Consider the following 22,292-nt stretch of genomic DNA (forward strand, 5'->3'; position numbering starts at 1 on the left):
ATTATAAGGATATTTTTAAATTGACATCACATACGAGTATACAGAAAAATTCAATTAATTTCAAATATTTCTTTATTTCAGTTGAAGTAGTTTTATATGTATTTTTCGATGAGTGCCCAGATTTAAATTATCTGTTTCAAATTTTATTAACTAACGCTTCTCATTTTTAAACTTTCTTTTTCAGCGCGTATCATTTCTGCTAACTTGGCACAACCCTGCAACAAAAATGTATTTCAATTAATTTGTTAGTGAAACAAATAAATAATTGAAATAGAATACTTAATTTTCGTGTATCATAATTAAATATCGAAACATAAACAAAGAATTCATTCAATTCTCACTCTATTATTGAGTTAAACGCAATAATTGAGATCATAAACTGTCGCTAAGTACATAGCTGACAACAAGGGGAAAAAATGCAAACAGAATGAGTGATAGTTCTAAGTCAGGGGTGTCAAACTCGGCGCCCCCCCGAGGTAATTTCTTGTGGCCCACGATGTACTCTGAAATAAAATGAAAATAGACCAAGTTTTTATGAAGGAAATAGCGCTTAAGAGAGGATTGAGGCAATATCGTACACACAATTCCCAGTTTCCGTTAACTACTGAAGACGGAGTATACACGCCCTAGGGCCTTTCCTGGGGGGGCCTGTGGGCTTGTATAAACGCGCTGACTTAGTTCCAGCGACGTTTGGAAGCCATATGTCGGCCACTCTCAGTGGAATTCCAGAATGATTCGGTTTTAAAAGGCGGAAGTAGAAATTCCCAAAATAATTTCTTATTTAGGTGAGAAATATCCAAAAAATGTTTGCTGTACAAATTTTATGTTATTTTTGGAGTACGTTCTTGTGTGAGCAACTATTTCCGTCTTTGAAATTAAATAAAACGGCATACAGATCAAGATTAACTGTGTTAAACATCTATCTACCTTAACCCCTTAATGCACAGTTTTTTTGAAAAAACCGCTATATTTTATATTTGAATAAGTAAGTGTTATAGCTTACAATCCCATGTAAATGATAAATATCTATAAAACGATTGTTTTTCTTTGCTTTCACATTATTTTCAATTCTCGATTATATTCGAGAGTGAAAAATTATAGTAGCATAAAGTGCAACGCCGCTCAAATTATCAAGAGTGTGCACAGTTTGGCCAGTTTAGCGCGCTCGAGTTAACTCGAGCGTGCACGTTAAGGGGTTAATGAAGATCGTCTGTTCTCAGTCTCTTGAATCCCCAGATATTCGGAAAACTAGGAAAATTTGTAAATATGTTGTGGCCCGCGTGAATCTTGTCTGTTGCACCAAGTGGCCCGTGGTTTAGTTGAGTTTGACACCTCTAATCTCAAACCTTATTAAGAGCTTTACACATGTTAAGTAAACTGTAGGCAACAAAAGCACAATTACTGAAATATTCTTCACAATCGGAATCATTATTCTTCGCGATCCTTGCGCTAAAGAGTGCAGTATGAGAAGGACCGTGATTCAAAGATTTAAAATTTCTTGGGTGGCTTTTTACCCATAAACACAAGCCATGCCTTGAAAAAACCTTTAAATCCTATTTGTACTTTGCTGATTTGGAAGTATCTCGCGCAGAATTCATTTGCCAAGTCCATAATTTGGATATACTCGCCACATGCTTTAATTAGAAGCTAAACTCTAGTTTATAAATACGTTTGGCACTTTTATGTACTTACTAACTGCGGTGACATCAATTCCCCAATCTAATGAACGAAAGTTATTGGCTAGGGTAGACTGCTCTATGTCGCATGTTGAAAAACCGAGAGCAGGACACAATAACATGTTTTAAGTATATTGCAAAAATTCAAATAATGTGAAGACTTAAAACTCCGTAAGCAAAAGGCTTATGAAATATAAGATGGTAAACTGCATGTCTTGGATCAAATGCAGAATATGCAACTGCAATTACTGACAGTATTGCACTTTCTGGCTCTGGCTAATAATAGCAGAAAAATGAGATAGCATAATTCTGCTAAATGTAACACATTGAATAAAACTTACATTCATAAATAAAAGCTGATATTATAATATACTCAGTACTGATTTTTACGTAGTTTTACCTTTATAGTAACATGACAGCCAACTTAAATTAATGTAAAACAAAAACACATACATGACATAAACAAAACCTCTGATGAACTTGTAGAATAGTTATTAGATTGATATTTACATCTTTTATCTGGTCATCGTGTAGGCTATATTTTGTGCATCTTTGGTTCACTACTTTACCACCAATCTTTTTTAAATGAGTTTAAAGTTTTCTTTAAAATTTTCAGTAAATTCTTTCTGTTCAATAGAAAACTCCTTTCAGGACCGTAGGGCCAAAGAAGGAGAAAGATGAAAAAGGATAACCTAAATACATCTTAAAGTCCAGGCAGCTTTAGCATTAATCTTAGTCTTAATTCCGAAAACACCTGAGGCACCTTGTACTAGATGCGATTGTGATCACTGGAAGGAATTTTTCCTAAAGATTTAGATATGTCTCAAAAGTTCGGAGTTGGCAGAAAATTATTGAGTTAGAACAAATAGTGAGAATTGTAATGAGTAAAGGAAAAAAATGAAGTACCATATCCATTTCTTCTTCAGAGACCAGCGAGTACGACATCCTAATATAAGAGCAATCATTGTCACGGTCCAGATACATGAACGGATGTCCGGGCACCACCAGCAAGTTGTTCTCCACACACCGCTCTAGAGCCATGCTGTAAACGTTCTTTATTCCGTTAATTTTCACCCACAGGAACATGCCGCCACTTGGTTGATTCCATTCAGCTAGACCTAGAACCAAGAAATTTCGAATTCGGTTCCCCTGTAGAACTTAAAACTAGAATAAGCTTGCTTCTTTCAGGATGTCAGAACTGCCGAGCTCTCCTAGCCGTGTAAGTCATGTGACATTATCATACCTTGTTCTTACCGTATCCACAGTATGGGGATGGTGTCTAACGGCCATTTTTAGACACTGCCAAAATGCTGCAGCAATTTCACAGAAATTAGTGGCCGGATTTGACTCGACGGCTTCCCGTAAAAGCTTCATCAATGTCAAGCAATGGCCGCCTGTAACAGCTCATTTCTTTCTAAGGTCGTATCACCACTATAAAAGTTTTGAAACCAACGTGAGCAATACACTGATCAAAAACACCTAACCCTTCGACTTTTATATTGAACGAGCACAGTTTTCGCAACTGTACTAACATAAAAATAACTACATATCGTAAGATAGAATCTACGGTTTTCTAAACATGCTCACAATTGATTTAACTATTTGAATGAGCCATAGTAAAGATGTACTCTACGGTTTAAAGATTAATATATCTTGTATTTAAACATCGGAAGCATATGAACGGTTTTTAGAGGCATTTTTGTTACACCCGCTGTTCATATTTGAAGATATACTAAACAAAATCAAATGAAAATAATCACGAGTATCAATAATTTCAATCATAACATGGAAATGAAAAAGAAACCTTTAAGTATTAGCCATAAAATGGTTATTTAAAAAAAAAACCACACAATTACCTTGAAGATGGCGTTCAACTGCTGCAATCATTTGCGTTTTCTTCGTATCGTAGAAATCTCTGACAGTTTTAAAATGATCTAAGAGACCTTCAATACCATATAAATCGAACATTTTGCATATAATCATCTAGAAACAATATAATATATTTGAAAATGTTGTGTGTTAATTAATATAAAAATATCTTTTGTTTATGTTGGATTGGGGCAATAATTTTTTATGTTTAGAATTAACGTCTTTTGTTATTTTAGGTTTTAGTTGTCGTCGGTCTGTTTTCCTTCCAAGTTCATGGTGTCCTGTCCACCAAATTAGTCAAAACTAATCAATTTTTGGAGAAGGATCAAAAAGAAAATAACTATTTTATTTTTGAATTATTATTAATTAACTTTGATAAAAAAACCTCCATTATGTCATTCAAATAAGTTGCACCAACAATTGTAGTCAACTACTGCGTTTTATTGCTACTTTATTTTTTACTTCCGTTTTATTAAATAATAATTGTTCAAAACTAAAATGGTTACTTTTCTTTTTGTTCCTTCTCCAAAAATTGACATACGAGTAAATTAATAATTTGATATCAGTGAAAAGTTGGTTTTCTGCATTTACACACCTCTGTTTGGGGTACAGTTATACTAAAAACGAAAAAAATCCATATGGTCTTGAAGCTCAATAAATGCACAACTTCTTCTGACTCCTGGGTGACTCCTTGATTCATTAATCATTGAAAAAATAGAGCGGAAAATGTTAACAGAAATCATCGAGAACGAATTTTTTAGACATTAAAGTAAACATTTCATTGCTTATAAAAAACGTTTTGAGGCTCTGTATTGAGCATATTTATAGGAAATTTAATGCTCTTTCGTTTGGAATAAGCAGATTTGTTGTAGGATAAAGGATAGAAAAGTTACGGCCGCTTTTATGGTGAAAAACGCGAATATCGACGGAAAAGTTAAAAATGCAAATATCTTGGATACTACTGAGAATCGGGCTATAGTGAACAGTATCATTTTTGTTGCATTTGAGATGCTTAATCACCCCTCGAAGTTTCGACCACTCCACCATGTAAACCCTGTATACAAGTGCCTAGAGCAGTAGTTCTTAACCGGTGTCCGCGATACTGGTCCAAGTATTCCGCGAAATTTCAATTTTAAATGTATTGAAATTTAGAAACTTAGAAAAAATACGAAAACAAAAAATTGTTCCTTTTTTTTAATTTGAATTTAATTTTAAGTTCTAGCTAAATACCGAATTTCAAATTATTTAATATTAGTGTTCCGCGAGAAAAATATATACATATAACTGTGTTCCGCGTCTATGAAAAGGTTAAGAACCACTGATATAAAGGGTTGAAAATTTTTTGGGTCATGAAATTCTGTAAAATTATGGCCGTTCTATATCTCCCACTGTGAACCACGTATTCGTATGAAATTTTGTTCCCTTGTACACTTTGTTTTTCTCAATTATAAGCTATAGTTATTTTGTGCACAGATCTATAAATGTAAAAGATATTAAGGGTTGAAAATTTTTTGGGTCATGAAATTCTGTAAAATTATGGCCGTTCTATATCTCCCACTGTGAACCACGTATTCGTATGAAATTTTGTTCTCTTGTACACTTTGTTTTTCTCAATTATAAGCTATAGTTATTTTGTGCACAGATCTATAAATGTAAAAGATATTAAGGGTTGAAAATTTTTTGGGTCATGAAATTCTGTAAAATTATGCCCGTTCTATATCTCCCACTGTGAACCACGTATTCGTATGAAATTTTGTTCTCTTGTACACTTTGTTTTTCTCAATTATAAGCTATAGATATTTGGTGCACAGATCTATAAATGTAGAAGATATTAAGGGTTGAAAATTTTTTGGGTCATGAAATTCTGTAAAATTATGGCCGTTCTATATCTCCCACTGTGAACCACGTATTCGTATGAAATTTTGTTCTCTTGTACACTTTGTTTTTCTCAATTATTAGCTATACTTATTTTGTGCACAGATCTATAAATGAAGAAGATATAAAGGGTTGAAAATTTTTTGGGTCATGAAATTCTGTAAAATTATGGCCGTTCTATATCTCCCACTGTGAACCACGTATTCGTATGAAATTTTTGTTCTCTTGTACACTTTGTTTTTCTTAATTATAAGCTATAGTTATTTTTTGCACAGATCTATAAATGTAGAAGATATAAAGGGTTGAAAATTTTTTGGGTCATGAAATTCTGTAAAATTATGGCCGTTCTATATCTCCCACTGTGAACCACGTATTCGTATGAAATTTTGTTCTCTTGTACACTTTGTTTTTCTCAATTATAAGCTATAGTTATTTTGTGCACAGATCTATAAATGTAGAAGATATAAAGGGTTGAAAATTTTTTGGGTCATGAAATTCTGTAAAATTATGGCCGTTCTATATCTCCCACTGTGAGCCACGTATTCGTATGAAATTTTGTTCTCTTGTACACTTTGTTTTTCTCAATTATAAGCTATAGTTATTTTGTGCACAGATCTATAAATGTAGAAGATATAAAGGGTTGAAAATTTTTTGGGTCATGAAATTCTGTAAAATTATGGCCGTTCTATATCTCCCACTGTGAACCACGTATTCGTATGAAATTTTGTTCTCTTATACACTTTGTTTTTCTCAATTATAAGCTATAGTTATTTTGTGCACAGATCTATAAATGTAGAAGATATAAAGGGTTGAAAAATTTTTGGGTCATGAAATTCTGTAAAATTATGGCCGTTCTATATCTCCCACTGTGAACCACGTATTCGTATGAAATTTTGTTCTCTTGTACACTTTGTTTTTCTCAATTATAAGCTATAGTTATTTTGTGCACAGATCTATAAATGTAGAAGATATAAAGGGTTGAAAATTTTTTGGGTCATGAAATTCTGTAAAATTATGGCCGTTCTATATCTCCCACTGTGAACCACGTATTCGTATGAAATTTTGTTCTCTTGTACACTTTGTTTTTCTCAATTATAAGCTATTGTTATTTTGTGCACAGATCTATAAATGTAGAAGATATTAAGGGTTGAAAATTTTTTGGGTCATGAAATTCTGTAAAATTATGGCCGTTCTATATCTCCCACTGTGAACCACGTATTCGTATGAAATTTTGTTCTCTTGTACACTTTATTTTTCTCAATTATAAGCTATAGTTATTTTGTGCACAGATCTATAAATGTAGAAGATATTAAGGGTTGAAAATTTTTTGGGTCATGAAATTCTGTAAAATTATGGCCGTTCTATATCTCCCACTATGAACCACGTATTCGTATGAAATTTTGTTCTCTTGTACACTTTGTTTTTCTCAATTATAAGCTATAGTTATTTGGTGCACAGATCTATAAATGTAGAAGATATTAAGGGTTGAAAATTTTTTGGGTCATGAAATTCTGTAAAATTATGGCCGTTCTATATCTCCCACTGTGAACCACGTATTCGTATGAAATTTTGTTCTCTTGTACACTTTGTTTTTCTCAATTATAAGCTATAGTTATTTGGTGCACAGATCTATGAATGTAGTAGATATAAAGGGTTGAAAATTTTTTGGGTCATGAAATTCTGTAAAATTATGGCCGTTCTATATCTCCCACTGTGAACCACGTATTCGTATGAAATTTTGTTCTCTTGTACACTTTGTTTTTCTCAATTATAAGCTATAGTTATTTTGTGCACAGATCTATAAATGTAGAAGATATTAAGGGTTGAAAATTTTTTGGTTCATGAAATTCTGTAAAATTATGGCCGTTCTATATTTCCCACTGTGAACCACGTATTCGTATGAAATTTTGTTCTCTTGTACACTTTGTTTTTCTCAATTATAAGCTATAGTTATTTGGTGCACAGATCTATAAATGTTGAAGATATTAAGGGTTAAAAATTTTTTGGGTCATGAAATTCTGTAAAATTATGGCCGTTCTATATCTCCCACTGTGAACCACGTATTCGTATGAAATTTTGTTCTCTTGTACACTTTGTTTTTCTCAATTATGAGCTATAGTTATTTGGTGCACAGATCTATAAATGTAGAAGATATAAAGGGTTGAAAATTTTTTGGGTCATGAAATTCTGTAAAATTATGGCCGTTCTATATCTCCCACTGTGAACCACGTATTCGTATGAAATTTTGTTCTCTTGTACACTTTGTTTTTCTCAATTATAAGCTATAGTTATTTGGTGCACAGATCTATAAATGTAGAAGATATTAAGGGTTAAAAATTTTTTGGGTCATGAAATTCTGTAAAATTATGGCCGTTCTATATCTCCCGCTGTGAACCACGTATTCGTATGAAATTTTGTTCTCTTGTACACTTTGTTTTTCTCAATTATGAGCTATAGTTATTTGGTGCACAGATCTATAAATGTAGATGATATAAAGGGTTGAAAATTTTTTGGGTCATGAAATTCTGTAAAATTATGGCCGTTCTATATCTCCCACTGTGAACCACGTATTCGTATGAAATTTTGTTCTCTTGTACACTTTGTTTTTCTCAATTATAAGCTATAGTTATTTTTTGCACAGATCTATAAATGTAGAAGATATAAAGGGTTGAAAATTTTTTGGGTCATGAAATTCTGTAAAATTATGGCCGTTCTATGTCTCCCACTGTGAACCACGTATTCGTATGAAATTTTGTTCTCTTGTACACTTTGTTTTTCTTAATTATAAGCTATAGTTATTTTGTGCACAGATCTATAAATGTAGAAGATATAAAGGGTTGAAAATTTTTTGGGTCATGAAATTCTGTAAAATTATGGCCGTTCTATATCTCCCACTGTGAACCACGTATTCGTATGAAATTTTGTTCTCTTGTACACTTTATTTTTCTTAATTATAAGCTATAGTTATTTTGTGCACAGATCTATAAATGTAGAAGATATAAAGGGTTGAATATTTTTTGGGTCATGAAATTCTGTAAAATTATGGCCGTTCTATATCTCCCACTGTGAACCACGTAATCGTATGAAATTTTGTTCTCTTGTACACTTTGTGTTTCTCAATTATAAGCTATAGTTATTTTTTGCACAGATCTATAAATGTAGAAGATATAAAGGGTTCGAAAATTTTTTGGGTCATGAAATTCTGTAAAATTATGGCCGTTCTATATCTCCCACTGTGAACCACGTATTCGTATAAAATTTTGTTCTCTTGTACACTTTGTTTTTCTCAATTATAAACTATAGTTATTTTGCGCACAGATCTATAATTTTAGAAGATATAAAGCAGTGGTTCTTAACCGGTGTTCCGCGAATATTGTCGAAGTTTTACGTGAAATTTCAATTTTAAATGTATTGAAATTTAGAAACTTGGGAAAGATACGAAAACAAAAAATTGTTCCTTTTTTTTTAATTTGAATTTAATTTTAAGTCCTTGCTAAATACCGAATTTCAATTTATTTAATGTTAGTGTTCCGCGAGAAAAATATATACATATAATTGTGTTCCGCTTCTATGAAAAGGTTAAGAACCACTGACCTAGAGCAATGAGTTTAAAAATTGGTTTACCCAAAAAATATTATGGTAAGTATAAATTGAATTAATATACTCTCTATAAACAATTTGAATTAAATACCTGAGATATTGCTGAAGCGTGCAATGTAGATACTTGAACGTGTAGCTCGATGTTTCTGAGTAATGGTTCTGGACCGGTCACAAATCCGACTCTTAATCCGGAACTAAGAATCTTTGAGAAAGAATCAAATCGCACTACTCGCCCTTCTGTGTCTAACGAAAGAAAACTAACTGGATCTTCCTTAAACATCAGGATTTTGGTTAAGTAATTTATAAAATAATTAATGTAACTGATAAATCATTTTTAATGAAGTTGATATGCACATAAGAAGTTTTAATTAAGTAAATATAGAAACAATGTCTTGAACCTTATTCATTAAAATCAACAAGCCACTTAACCACTTTCCAGCAAAACATTGCAGTTTTGTAACTGCTTTTGGTTTGAAAAAGAAACCTCTATTTACTATAAATTTCAGAGTGCTGTCCTATACAAAATGGAAGTCTATAAAGCCGACTCTGCTAATACTACCTGAGTCAAATGCCAGATATAGGTAGAAGGGTAATCTTGCATATCCGTAGCTTTATTCGGTTAATTGAAAGAGACTGCCTGTCTTGAGAAGAGGTTGAACATAATTCTATGCCAGTCTTGATATATTTCTGTACCAAGAGTTGACTTGGTGGACACGAAGGGCCTTAATTGCCGTCTGGATCTTATGGAATAATTAATAATGCTTCTATTGCGAAGATTTCTTTTAAGAATAGAGTACTCGAAGAAATGTAAAATAATTAGAAGAATGGAGAGAGGATATTTTGAAATAGTGGCAATTAATACATATTAATTGCCTCCAAAATTAATTAAATGCCAATTTGAGAAATGATATCCGCAAAAAAATATGCATAAAAAATCGCAATATTTTTCACAGGCATTAACAATGTAGTCGTTTCCAATAAGTTAATCGAAAGAAAGCAAGTCAAGAGATTCCCCTTATCTATGCTGAAAATGGAGTAAAATGAAGTTGAAGAGGCTCGTGTAACAAATAAAAACTTTCGATTATGTGATCGATAAGATAAACTGGTTGTGTTCAACAAGTATGTGTCATTGAAGACCTATAGAAGTCAATCAATTGCCAACATGTTGTTTCTTTCTAGACCCCTCAAAAGTTAAAAAAATAAAATAAATATCGCCATTTCAAAAGATAAAATTACCAAACTAAATAAATAATGACAACCTACCTGAAGAAAATGAAGATAGAAGTATGAATCGTCCTCTAAAATAAGGAAATTGTATTTACAAGCTATTTCATAAATTTGTTTTTTCCTTTCAGTTGTTAAACTAGCTCCAGATGGGTTGCATCCTGTCGGATTGACATACAGTAACTGAAAATGTTTAATAAATGCAATGAAATTGAGGTATATAGAAAATTAAAAAAAATCTGTCTCCACCTAAAATCAATGCTCACTCCAAAATATTATCCACATTTTAGAAAGAGGGGACTTATCCAAGTGAATGGAAGAATTATGATTGCCATACCTATAAATAAAAATTATAAGTCACCAAATCCCTTTTATGTTTATGTAATAAAAAAAAACGATGGAGAGAACAATTTGAATAAGAAAAATGGAGCATTAATTAAGAATGGAGAATTGCACCCAGCTGCACTCGAACCCGGTATCTCTATGTAGGGAATCTAGTGCAATAAACGCTGAGCTAATCTCTTCTTAATCTATTATTTTACATTGAATGACAACATTAATATTACTTGAACTTTTATATTTAGAAATACTAAATATTTTCCAATTATTCTGACTTCGTACTTTGCAAATTGGTTTCAGTAAATAAATAAAAGAAACGAGGCCCATGGGAGAGTGGGTGGAAAGTTTTTTAAAGAAGGAAAATGGCTGGCCTTCACTGAAAACAAGAGAAACGAGATTTGGAGTCTGGTAGGCGTAATGTTTACCTTGATGTCTCTTAATAATTATTGAAATTATTTGGTGAACTAGAACAATTGCTATATTATTGATGGCTCTCTAAAAGTTTTATAAATATTACTTATAGTTTAGAAGATTTTTGTATTACCTTAGGAAGTGGAATATTATTTTTTACACAATAATCTAGTTTCTGCAATAAGATGTCTGGGCGAATTCCATCTTTATCTTGCGGCAGAGATAGGTAATGTGGTCGGTACGGTCTCACCTGAAAGGAAATAATTCTAAAATTAAATGCAAATGTAAAACGAAACCTTTTCACCAGCCATCTGGGATGGCAGAAAGAAAAGAGAAAGATCCCCGTTTACGTTGGCGTGGAAGAGAACCTGTCAGAAGATCAGGTGGCTCAGAACACAGTGGTAGTGAAGGAAAGTGGTTGCGACAACAGACCAAGTCTGTTCAGGGACTATAATAGTGATAATGAACAAGAAGTGGAGGAACTAAAACGGAATAGTATTTTATTTAAAATGAATTAATAGTAGTGAAAAATTAGCCATCAATATTTTCTGAGGAGTGTGAATAGCGGGAGTTAGGAAGAGGAAGAGATGCGAAGATTGGAGAGTGGGAGACGATCGAAATAGCGGACTGGTAGTTGGGCTAGCAACTGAATGGAAATGCGTAGTTGAAGTCAATCTATCAGATGTTTGTTATTATAAGTACATATGTGTTTCAATTTAGACGTTAGGGCTAAGAATTTAGAGTTAATTTTATAGGATAAGTTAGTGGCATAGCATAGAGAGAGGGTTGAAATAAGTATGTTCCAAGATTCAGTCGAAGAAAAAGCGATTCCTAATAATCATACCCAAATTGCTTGCAGAATCTAACGTCCTCAAAATTGAAAATTTTCCACCCGAAACTAAATTTTAAATAAAATTTGACATGATTACAAACACTTCGATTTTTTTCACTTTAAAAAATAAATTACTTACCAAGTCCGCAACGGCAGGATAGACGGGGTCCTGAACTAGCACTGAGCCACCTTCTTCCATGCTCATCTCAATACTGTTGCAAAGAGCCTCTTGGCCGCCGGCGGTCACCAAAATGGAAGTATTTGACCAGTCATTCTGCCCGTGAACATGATCTTGAAATTTCCTTAACCATCCTATTAGTTCGGTGTACCTAAAAGTGTTGCAGAAATAGTTTTACATAAAAACTATAATAGATAACGGACGACTAATAGACAAATTGGTGTTTGCTATTATCAGTAAAGAAATAAAAATAACAGTGAACGCCTTGGCAATTCAAAAATGCGCTAGAGGAATTTCTTCAGAAACTTTTTATTTTTGAATGTGGAAGCAACCCGAGAGAGAGCCCCAGTTAATGTTCCATTCCTCCAAAAAATAAAAATAAATAAACCTTACCAATAATTAAAGGAGTATATTAATGCCTGTCCTGTAGCAAAGTATTCTTGCACTTTTTGCTAAAAAGAACATTGTCAGAAGAAAGAAATATTTGACGAGAATTTCGAGCAGGGATCAGATAAAAATAACTTATTATCTATGTTTTAAATTTTAATATATTGTCGTTTAACTTTAATTATCGATGTTTATATTTTGATTACGGCTAAAGTTGAATAGGAAGAGACAAAAAGTTGAACACATTTTTTATAGATCTATTTTCGTCATTTGATGATTTTTTTTTTGAACAATTTTCCAGAATAATGGATATAGGAGAACATATTCTATTGTATTGTGTGTAAGTAAGAGCTGGCTTTAATAGCTGCATATGTTTGTATCAAAGCTGTTATCACTCAAGATTCTGCGTTGAAAGAGTTTTTGGTACGCAATCGGAGATCATGCCTTGAAAAAGACAACGTTTGTCTCTCTCACTGTTGGCTGTACCTGAACTAAATGTGAGATCTATGTTGTATTAGCCACAAAAGAAAATATTATTATTAAGCTAAGATAATCAGGCGCTAGAGGCTAGACCCGCAAAGCTAAGATGTATTGCGGTACAAGGCTATATTCTCGGTCTAGGCATTGGATTTTATTTAATGGTTAATTAAAGAAATTTACAGTTAAGTATGTCGTCGCCTCCGCCCACGACACCTAATTTAGTAGTTGGACACAAAGCCAGCCTGCCAAAAAATAGGCATTATATTTTTTTTACTTTTATTCAGCCATGACTTCGGTACTCGGCCAAAAAGGGGAAAAAAAACTAACGTGGCAATAACGTATTATTTTATATAATATGTGATTTAAACTAACCCTCTGGAGGGAAGATACTGAAGTGCAGTGCCTAGGTCTTTTCCTTTGATAACAATAGTATTACCATCCTTCAATTTTATGTTTATTTCTTCAAAAGGAAACGTATTTACATTTGGCACTCCTACGGCGAATGAGATGGTTTCTGGAGGCATTCGTGACATCACATGTGCTGTAAAAATAGATAATAGATAAGGGTCACACGATGAATATATAACTAATGGTGGTGATGTTAGAAGAAAGTATAGTTCCATGGAGAGTCCACAAAGTTGTCCCAACTGTGGCATACAATAATGCATACTTACAGTAAATGATACTAATAAAAATAAAAAAGATTTTAACAATCGTGTACAAGTCTTTTAAGACGGTACGATTTATTGGGGCTACATTGGAACATCTTTTTTAGCAATGACATAGCTAACAACCAAAATATCCGCTAGATGGCATAGGCTGTACTAGTTGCCTATATTTTATTACAATATTAAACCAGAGTAGCTGATCGTTCGACTGATATATTCACCGTGCAACTGTTTATCGTCCGTCACCAATAAAACAATATTTTTTTATACTGATAATCTGGCCGGTGCAGCTGCAATTCTATCGTCTACCGCTCTGAGGAGGACCGACGTTTAAAAATATTTCGTACATAGTTTCTTCTTTAATTTTAAGTTGCAATTATTTTAGGGTAAGGTTAATTTACATTTTTTCTTTGTGTTTCGATTTCATTTTAATTTTTGTTCAAGTAAAACTGATTCAGTTCGTTTAAATCTAAAAGAAAGCGATTTTAGCTTCCCTTCGCCTAGGTTTGTCTGTTACAAGATCCACCCTTTTTACTGGAGAGTTATTCCATCTTAGACACCCTTAATGGTTATGTTTATTTGAAGCCTGGCTTAAGGGTACGTTTACAACGGAGCTGTGAGTATAGATGATAGCAGAGATGATAACTGATAGAGTAAAATATAATCGCTGATTAGTGTGCACAACAGAGCTGTGATACATGCAACATGTCCGAGAAGTGAAGAAGAGTTTTTATGTTCAGCAGCAACAAAAAGGTATATTTTAAAGAAAAAACGCTTTAGAAAATATCATGTACATACCATAAATAAAAAACGAAGTACTTTGGGTGAATTTCACTATTTATATAAGGAACTTAGAAATTATCCGGATCGTTTTTTTGAATATGTGAGGATGGGTCCACCCACATTCGACTATATTTTAGAAAAAATAAGGTCAAAATTAAGAAAACTTTAGAAAAATTGTCATGGAAATCCTATAGCCATAGAAGAAAAACTAGTGATTACTCTTAGGTAAGTAATGATTTTATTGAAAAAAAAAAACAAATAAATACACATGAAAATAAATGTAAGCACGATTTAAAAAACAAAATATTGTTTAAAAGTAAATAATAAAATAATAACCAAAAATAATGAGTAAAGACAGCTCTAAATAATTTTTCGACGTCCATTTTGAAGCTCCGATACTGGAGTTCAGCTAGCAGAAAAATGAAAAATTCAATTCTATCATCTATGCTCGTTTATAGCAGCGCGTATGAGTCACTAGTCGAAGCTTCGTTGTGCACGCTCACATAAGAATGTACTAGGTTATTCTATAAGCGCTGATGCATCACTGCTATCATCTCCGCTATCATCTATGCTCACAGCTCCGTTGTGAACGTACCCTAAGACTACCGTTCTCGGATAGCTTTGGATGTCTAGCTCAAGAGCCGAGCCAAAAAAGATTCCCCTAAAAACACATCATTATCATTATGGGCACATCATTATCTAAGGACACTGGTGCCAGGAACCATTTCCAGTGAACTGGCAGCCTCAGCACGATGGACAGTAAGTTGTTTAGATAACCATTTGAAGTATTTTCGGAAAGAAGAAAATTGTAAATAGATGAAACAAACTATTCGAAAAATTCCGCTTCTCTGGCCAATCAGTTTTCTTAAAATTACGAATTTTTTTTTTGTAACAGATTAATTTTATATCGATAACAAAAACGTTCAATACACTTGTTCAATAAATGGCACATTGGGCGCTGCTTTCACACATCCCCCAAAAAAGTCCTTAAATATGAGCCTAATTCGAGAGCAACAGAAAAAAACAATACAGAGATAACACTTTCTAATCGTTGAGAGATTTTTTATCGCAAAACGTTACGGCCAGATTCCATGCACTTAAGCAAACGAAATCTTTCTCATATTCTCATAGATCTTTTTTAAAAACCATTTTTTCTTTCTCATGAGACCACAAAACGAATATTTCAGATTAAAAACTGATATCAAAAATTTGACACAGAGTAATTCTTTTTCTTATCACAAATGAGATAAAATAACGTATTTTTTTATATATATATTTAAGATTATTTTTTTTAAATAGAAATAATCTTAAAAATAAATATATAAATTACTATAAATCGCTATCAGGTTTGTAAAAAATGATTTGTTGCACCACACAATGCCTTTATTTCAAATTTCGATTGTTATCTGTGTACAAATTTTATGAGGATTGAGTTTTTAAAATAATTGTCATATTGGTTTCAATATAATTAAAAATTCAATAAATTTTATGAAAAAAAATTAAAGTTTTCTTTTTTAAATTAGGGTTTAAAAAAAATATCAATTCCTAATTAAACTACGAGTACATGTAGCGAGGTGCTGGAATATATATTTGCACCAAGATTTCTTTTACAAGGTGGGCTGCATTAATAAATTCATTTGTGTTCTTTTGCCTTTTCATAGTTTTTTTCTCTCTTTTTGATCTGGTTTTCAGTTTCCGAGCTGCCATTTTTCTGATTTAAACAAAATGAAACTAAATAAAAGTTATTTTACACGGCTAAGTTGAACATACCAGTTGAGGCGATGTTTTCAATTTGTGGTTGCCTTAAATAACAATAAAGCAACGAGAAAACCGAATCGAATGCTAACACTAGCAATAAATAAAGATAAAGCTATAAATAAACTATAAGATTATTACTTAATTCTCTTAGCATGGAAGGTCTTCTTCTTTTTGTGACAGTATTAGTGAAGTATTTGTAGTCTAGCGTTTCATCATTATTGAACTGGTTGCTAAAAAAACGTTTTGCTAGTGATTTCTTCGGATATATCTTCTGCACACATCCATTCGTGCCACTGGAAACAAATTTTCAAAATAAAATTTTAACCAAAACAATTAATAAAAAATTAAACAATTTTATAAAGACACATGAGACTTATTTCATTAGGATTTTGGGACAGAAAAATGCTAGCTTTTCACAGTGGCGTATCAAGCCCATGAACTAGAACTGGCCTTCGCTTTATTATTAATTTTGATTCTAGGCTTCCATAGCCTTCATGATATTCTCTTTTAAGTGCTGAGTTCAGTAACTAAAGAGTAAAGCAAAAGTTTCGTCAACCTAGCTACCAGACAAGCCCAGCTCTAAAGTTGTCGCTGGGTAACTAGGAGCGTAAAAATCGTCAAAATTCCAACCCAAATGGAATTAGTATTAAGTTTTACATATGAGTCATTTTTCCGATTGATGGATTTCCTTCTCTAAGGTCATTGGCCTGGTCCCCCAAGTGGGTACTCAAATAAAATAGAAATCTAACACACAAGCCATTTTTTTCTAAAGACCACTCTTTTTTTTTAGAAAACACAGTATCTTAAAACAGATTTTTTTCCAACAAAAGAGAGTCCAAAATAAACAAAAATTAAAATACAATATCTAATTGTTACAACAAAAGTATAAACATGAAATGCGTATAATATGAGAATTATATTAATTGACCTTTCAATTTGTGGATTCGTCTATGTACATATATAGACAAGTAATCATTACGTAATTTAGCAATTGGGTTTAAATCACATCTGACAAAATAGGCATTACTTTGCTAAATAAATGTAATGCTTAAGCACAATAAAGAAACCAAAATAATATCCTATAAAGAGGGTAATTTGAATTTTTTTTACATGTACCCTGAAAAGTCCGCTAGAATTGATATTAAAAATACATCACTTTATGTAATGGATTCCATTTGATACAATCACAATAATAATGATTAAAACAAACAGTCTAACTTTGAGAAATAAGTATATAAATTAAAGTTAAGCCAATCTGTTTTCTGCAGGACTCTTAAGAATTTGGATGCAGAAGAATCAATGTGAGACCTAAATAGTATAATATTTGCAGGAATGCATACTCGATAATTTGAATGAATCCACTATTATAATGGAAAAAAGGAACTATAATGTATAATGTATGTATAATGATTTTATTGGCATAGTCATGAATCTGAATCTGCTAAATAACTTTAAGAACTCGTAGGGTAGTAGATAAGACTGGAAGTTAAGAATTTGATCGCACGTTCAGTGATAAAAACCGAGTAAAACATACTCCTTCGATATATGGTGTTTTGGTGGTCCAAGTGACAAGGAATGACATTCCTCATCAACTTTATTGCAAACCCACAGAGATTACGACGATGATAAGTGAGATTAACTCAATTCACATATCTTAGACGGATTTAAGAAGCAAGAAGAAAGGCTTCTAAAAAGAATTTTCAGGCAAGAACAAATAGTTTAAGCGATAAGGAGCTAAGAACTCTAACGACTAGGTACCCAGTGATATTGGTTTGTTAAACTCACAGGTCCCAGATAAGAGAACATTCGATTTAATGGAGCTGGTGTCTGGAGGATATTGAAGCAAATCAACTCTTCGCTTTAGAGTTTCATGCAGAATTAGTAGCGATTCTTTAGAGTACCATGGATTAAAACTATAAATTATGGATGGCAATTATTTTCTAATTATAATCAGAAATCCACAGGAAAAGGAGTTTAGAATCTTCTTCAAGAGTAAAGCTGTTCAGAAAATACTTAGTGGTCCTCAAGGATTCTTATAAACCTTGTAAGAGAATCGAATATAAAAAGACTGGGTAAGAGGGAATTCCAGGCAATAAACAGGCGGATATGCTAGCGAAGGTGATTTTATTCCAACCATTGGCCGAGTACCGATGTTAATCGTTTCTAAGAAAATTTGGACACCAAAATTGAGAAATGGAGAGTAGATGAGATGAATAGATAATAGAAATGTTCAAATGAAAATGGGCAATTTGAAGATTAAGTTGAATTTGTTTGAGTGAAATAAGGACCAATTTTGGTCCATGCCCTACGCGACAAAGAATCGTTTTGATTAATAGTAACCAAAAAGCTTAATTAACTTGTTTATTACATAATAAATGCACTTTGAGTGACCACAATTTCAGACAAGCTTACATGAGATTGTAAGAAATATCTTAATATTAAATTCAAATAATCCTTCATAAAGTTTGAATATATAGCTAAAAATTATCGGCAGCTGTATTATATGAAATGATATAATTTCGTATTAATTAATTTTGGATGCAACAGTATTTACTGAACACTGATAAAGTGATCTTGATTTATTGCACGCTCAGGGGAATCATCTAAAGAATCAATTGTGGAATAAATGTGCACGTCATCAGCAGAAAAAAATAATAAATAAATAAATAAAATTGTTTATACAAATCTTAAAAACTCATATTGCCCTAGCTTTAATTTTCTACCATATGGTAAGTTGCGATCCATTGGAAAAGATATCCATGATTTCCCAAGCTCTAATTTTTTTTTTCTGAAATACTCTACAATCAAAAGCTTTTGAAAAGTCTGTTAGAAATTCTGTATCTAAGATGAATGCTTTAATAGTTCGGAACTTATAATAAAAGAGGTCTTAATAAAGTTAGTGTACATTAAATCAAATGTTTTTGAGACTAACAATGGTTTTAATCACCTTTTAAAAATAAGTCATTTGAAAAAAAAATAATAATAATAATAAAATAAGATTTGCAGCATCAATGGAGTTCAAATCATTTTTATAAAACACGTGAATCTAACACGAATGCAACGGTTCTTTCAGTGAAAGTACAAAAAAAAAATGCAAAAATTACATTTATATTAAATAAACAATTTCTTTTAATATAAACAATTATTAATTACTTACGTCACTCTAAAAAGAAAAGTTTTAAAGCCAAAATGCATTATTGCGATCTTTATAACTTCACTATACTGTCACAACAGTTGTTTACAGCACCAACTGTCTACTGTTAACTGATAACTGTTCATTTAAAGCAGAATTACTGTAATCACCACCATACTCGCAATAAGATCTGATAATTAATAAAAATTGTTGGGTTATCTTTAAAAAAAAGTCCTGATGTTTTATCAGCTACTACATTGTTATTCACCAGCGAATTTTATTAAAAATATCAGCATTAATCCGCTAAATTCATATCGTTTTGGCCGATAAGGAAGAAAAGTGCCAAGGTCATATTTTTATCAGATTGATATATATATATATTTAAATTATTTTTGAGCTACGACCAGATCCCAATTAACTTGAGAAAGTGATTAATAAATAAATATATATATATATATATATATATATAAAAATAGTGTAAATGTTCTGCAGCAGATAATATCTTGCCTCTTATTTCCTATCTATTATACTATTGACACAAATATTTGCGTAACTCTGCTATTTTGTGGTAATGAAAATCACGCCATTAAAGAGAATAAAAAAGGAATCTAGTGTGCACACTCACACGTCTTTCTCTAACGGCTATTCCCAAGATTCGAACTCATTAATATTCTCCAAACTCGGAATATTTGAGCCATATTTAATTATTAACACTAAAGAAATCATTGACCTAGTACATTATCGCAGAAATACCCAGAATCGAATTTTCAGGAAGAATGTTTTACAGCAGTGGATTGTAGATTTATATGTTTTTAATCACTATAAAAAGTTGTAATAAAATCGTTTAAGCTGTTTGCGGGAAAAATCTGGAAATACGGAAAAATCTATGCGGGAAATGGCACTTCTGGTCAGTCAGTTTTCATAAAATTTGGAAATTCAGTCTCACTTTTGACTTTTTATTAATATTAAACAGGTGGTAATGCAGTACAATATGCAGTAATAGCACTTAAGAGGAAAGCCTAACCTCCTCATTTTCTTAGAATTGTCCTTAATCGATTTTCCTCCCCAAAAAAATGTTACAAATAACAGTTTTAGACTTACGTATTGAAAATTATCGGTATAAGTTTAGAAAGAACGTATAAGCTGCTTAAAACACTGAAAAATTCATTCAGTAAAGCGATACAATCCACCAATTTTGACTAAAACTCAATTATGGCATCCTCTGCTACCGCCTAAGCTAAGTATCAAATTCAATCTTTCTGTGATACTTCTTTTTTTGAGTTTTAAAGTTACAAAAACACACTGCAATACATGTGCAATGTACAACGGAGCGAGTGAAAAATGAATTCTCCTTCAGAATGGATTCTATTTGAAGGAAAAAACGGAACACACAGACAAATAGTAACATACCAATTTGTAAAATAATTTTTTCCTCCTCTGACATAGTGCTTCTAAAAACTTATATTTCTTGGGATTAACTAAAATTTGGGAATCTGTACGATTACAAAACACCTTCTCTTAGTAGAGTAAGAAAAAAGAGAAAGTACTCCTGTGGCGTTGGTGGGCGTTGTTTTTTGTTTTTTTTAAGTTCACATGAACTTGTTTAAACCTGTTAAACAGGTTTGCATTGCTGGCAACAAGTATGTACGCTTTCCATAGCCAAGGAGCTGATAGCTGGATTGGGATTTCAAACTTTTAAAGTGTAGGACTCATGCCTTGTAGTTGCTTGTTTTGAATTCATGTTAAGATAAATTCAATATTGAATTCAAGTAATAATAAATACATTAATAATAATCATAATCATAATAATAGTAATAATAATAATAATAACAATAATAGTAACAAATAATCATAATAATAATAATAACAATAATAGTAACAAATAATCATAATAATAATAATAACAATAATAGTAACAAATAATCATAATAATAATAATAACAATAATAGTAACAAATAATCATAATAATAATAATAATAACAATAATAGTGACAAATAATCATAATAATAATAACAATAATAGCTACATGACCGCTGTTCATAGATATCAAGCCAGTGATGTGAGCTGGTCTTAAGCCCAACGTACAAACATATGATTTGTTCACTTATATTTGTAACAATTTTCAGAGTAAATTCGATTACGGGCATTTTTGGAAATGCGTAGTGGTTAAGCTACAATCTAAAGTGTCATTTTTACATATTTTTCTGTATTGCTACCTTTATGACAATAATTAAAATAATAAAATTTGATTTTAAATTTACTAAATTTGAAGAAATTCAGCTGATCTAAAGTGCTATTTAATTAATAAAATTATCAGTATTTTGAGGGAGGAGATTAGCTATGAGGTTAGCATACTGGACTCCCACGCGGAGGTCCCGGGTTCGAATCCAGCAGCTGACCCTTAGATTTTCTCTTCCTAGGAGCTTCTTACAGCTCACTGTCCGGTGATGGACAGTGTTGTCTGTAACGAGAGAACACTGTCCGGAGGCCGGCAGTGCACTGGATAAAGCTCCGGGCGCTAATGACCTCAGCTGTTGATGCGCCAAAAAAAAAAACAATAATAGTAACAAATAATCATAATAATAATAATAACAATAATACACTTTATTGATATTAATTTACAACAACAACCATTATCTTTTACTAATGCTTTCTAGAAGTTTGAAACGGCAAAATCTTCTATATTTTTAATATCTGATACTATTGTTAAGAGGAATTATTGCAAACTTGTATGAATGATTCCACATTGAAATTTAATTTATCAGTGTTATTAGAGTATCAGCATAAAAAATAAAAATCTTATTAAATGCAAACCCAATAATATAGTAGAAAATTATTAAGTAACACCTGTACTTGGGAAATGTTCTCCATTAAACAAACAAACAAAAATGCATCATATCAAAAATGCAACAAACATTACTTCTAAAAGATCATCTCTTGAAATATTCATAAAATTCTTTGAAAGAACTACGTAGAATGCAAGAGGCAAACATAAAATAGTTCAGTTAATTCAAAAGAAAATTACCAAACAATTGGTAATAACAACATAAAGAGGCTCTTTATCGTCCCCAAATAGA

At 32.0% G+C, this 22,292-nt stretch overlaps 1 protein-coding gene across 1 annotated transcript; it reads right to left on the bottom strand.

Moving 5' to 3' along the window:
- Positions 1–54: 54 nt before the first annotated feature.
- LOC141462091 (kynurenine/alpha-aminoadipate aminotransferase, mitochondrial-like) lies at positions 55–19,399 on the bottom strand. Its single transcript, XM_074143691.1, has 10 exons — positions 19,238–19,399; positions 16,219–16,373; positions 13,244–13,412; positions 11,966–12,155; positions 11,128–11,244; positions 10,284–10,427; positions 9,112–9,291; positions 3,533–3,659; positions 2,583–2,794; positions 55–215 (listed from the first exon to the last, which is right to left on the bottom strand). Exons 1-10 carry the CDS (start codon positions 19,273–19,275, stop codon positions 147–149), a joined length of 1,401 nt encoding a protein of 466 aa, XP_073999792.1. The 5' UTR covers positions 19,276–19,399; the 3' UTR covers positions 55–146.
- Positions 19,400–22,292: the final 2,893 nt, after the last annotated feature.

The sequence above is a fragment of the Rhodnius prolixus genome, unplaced genomic scaffold (genome assembly GCF_049639745.1).
Source record: "Rhodnius prolixus isolate KJV_2025 unplaced genomic scaffold, Rpr scaffold_12, whole genome shotgun sequence".
Lineage (NCBI taxonomy): Eukaryota > Metazoa > Arthropoda > Insecta > Hemiptera > Reduviidae > Rhodnius > Rhodnius prolixus.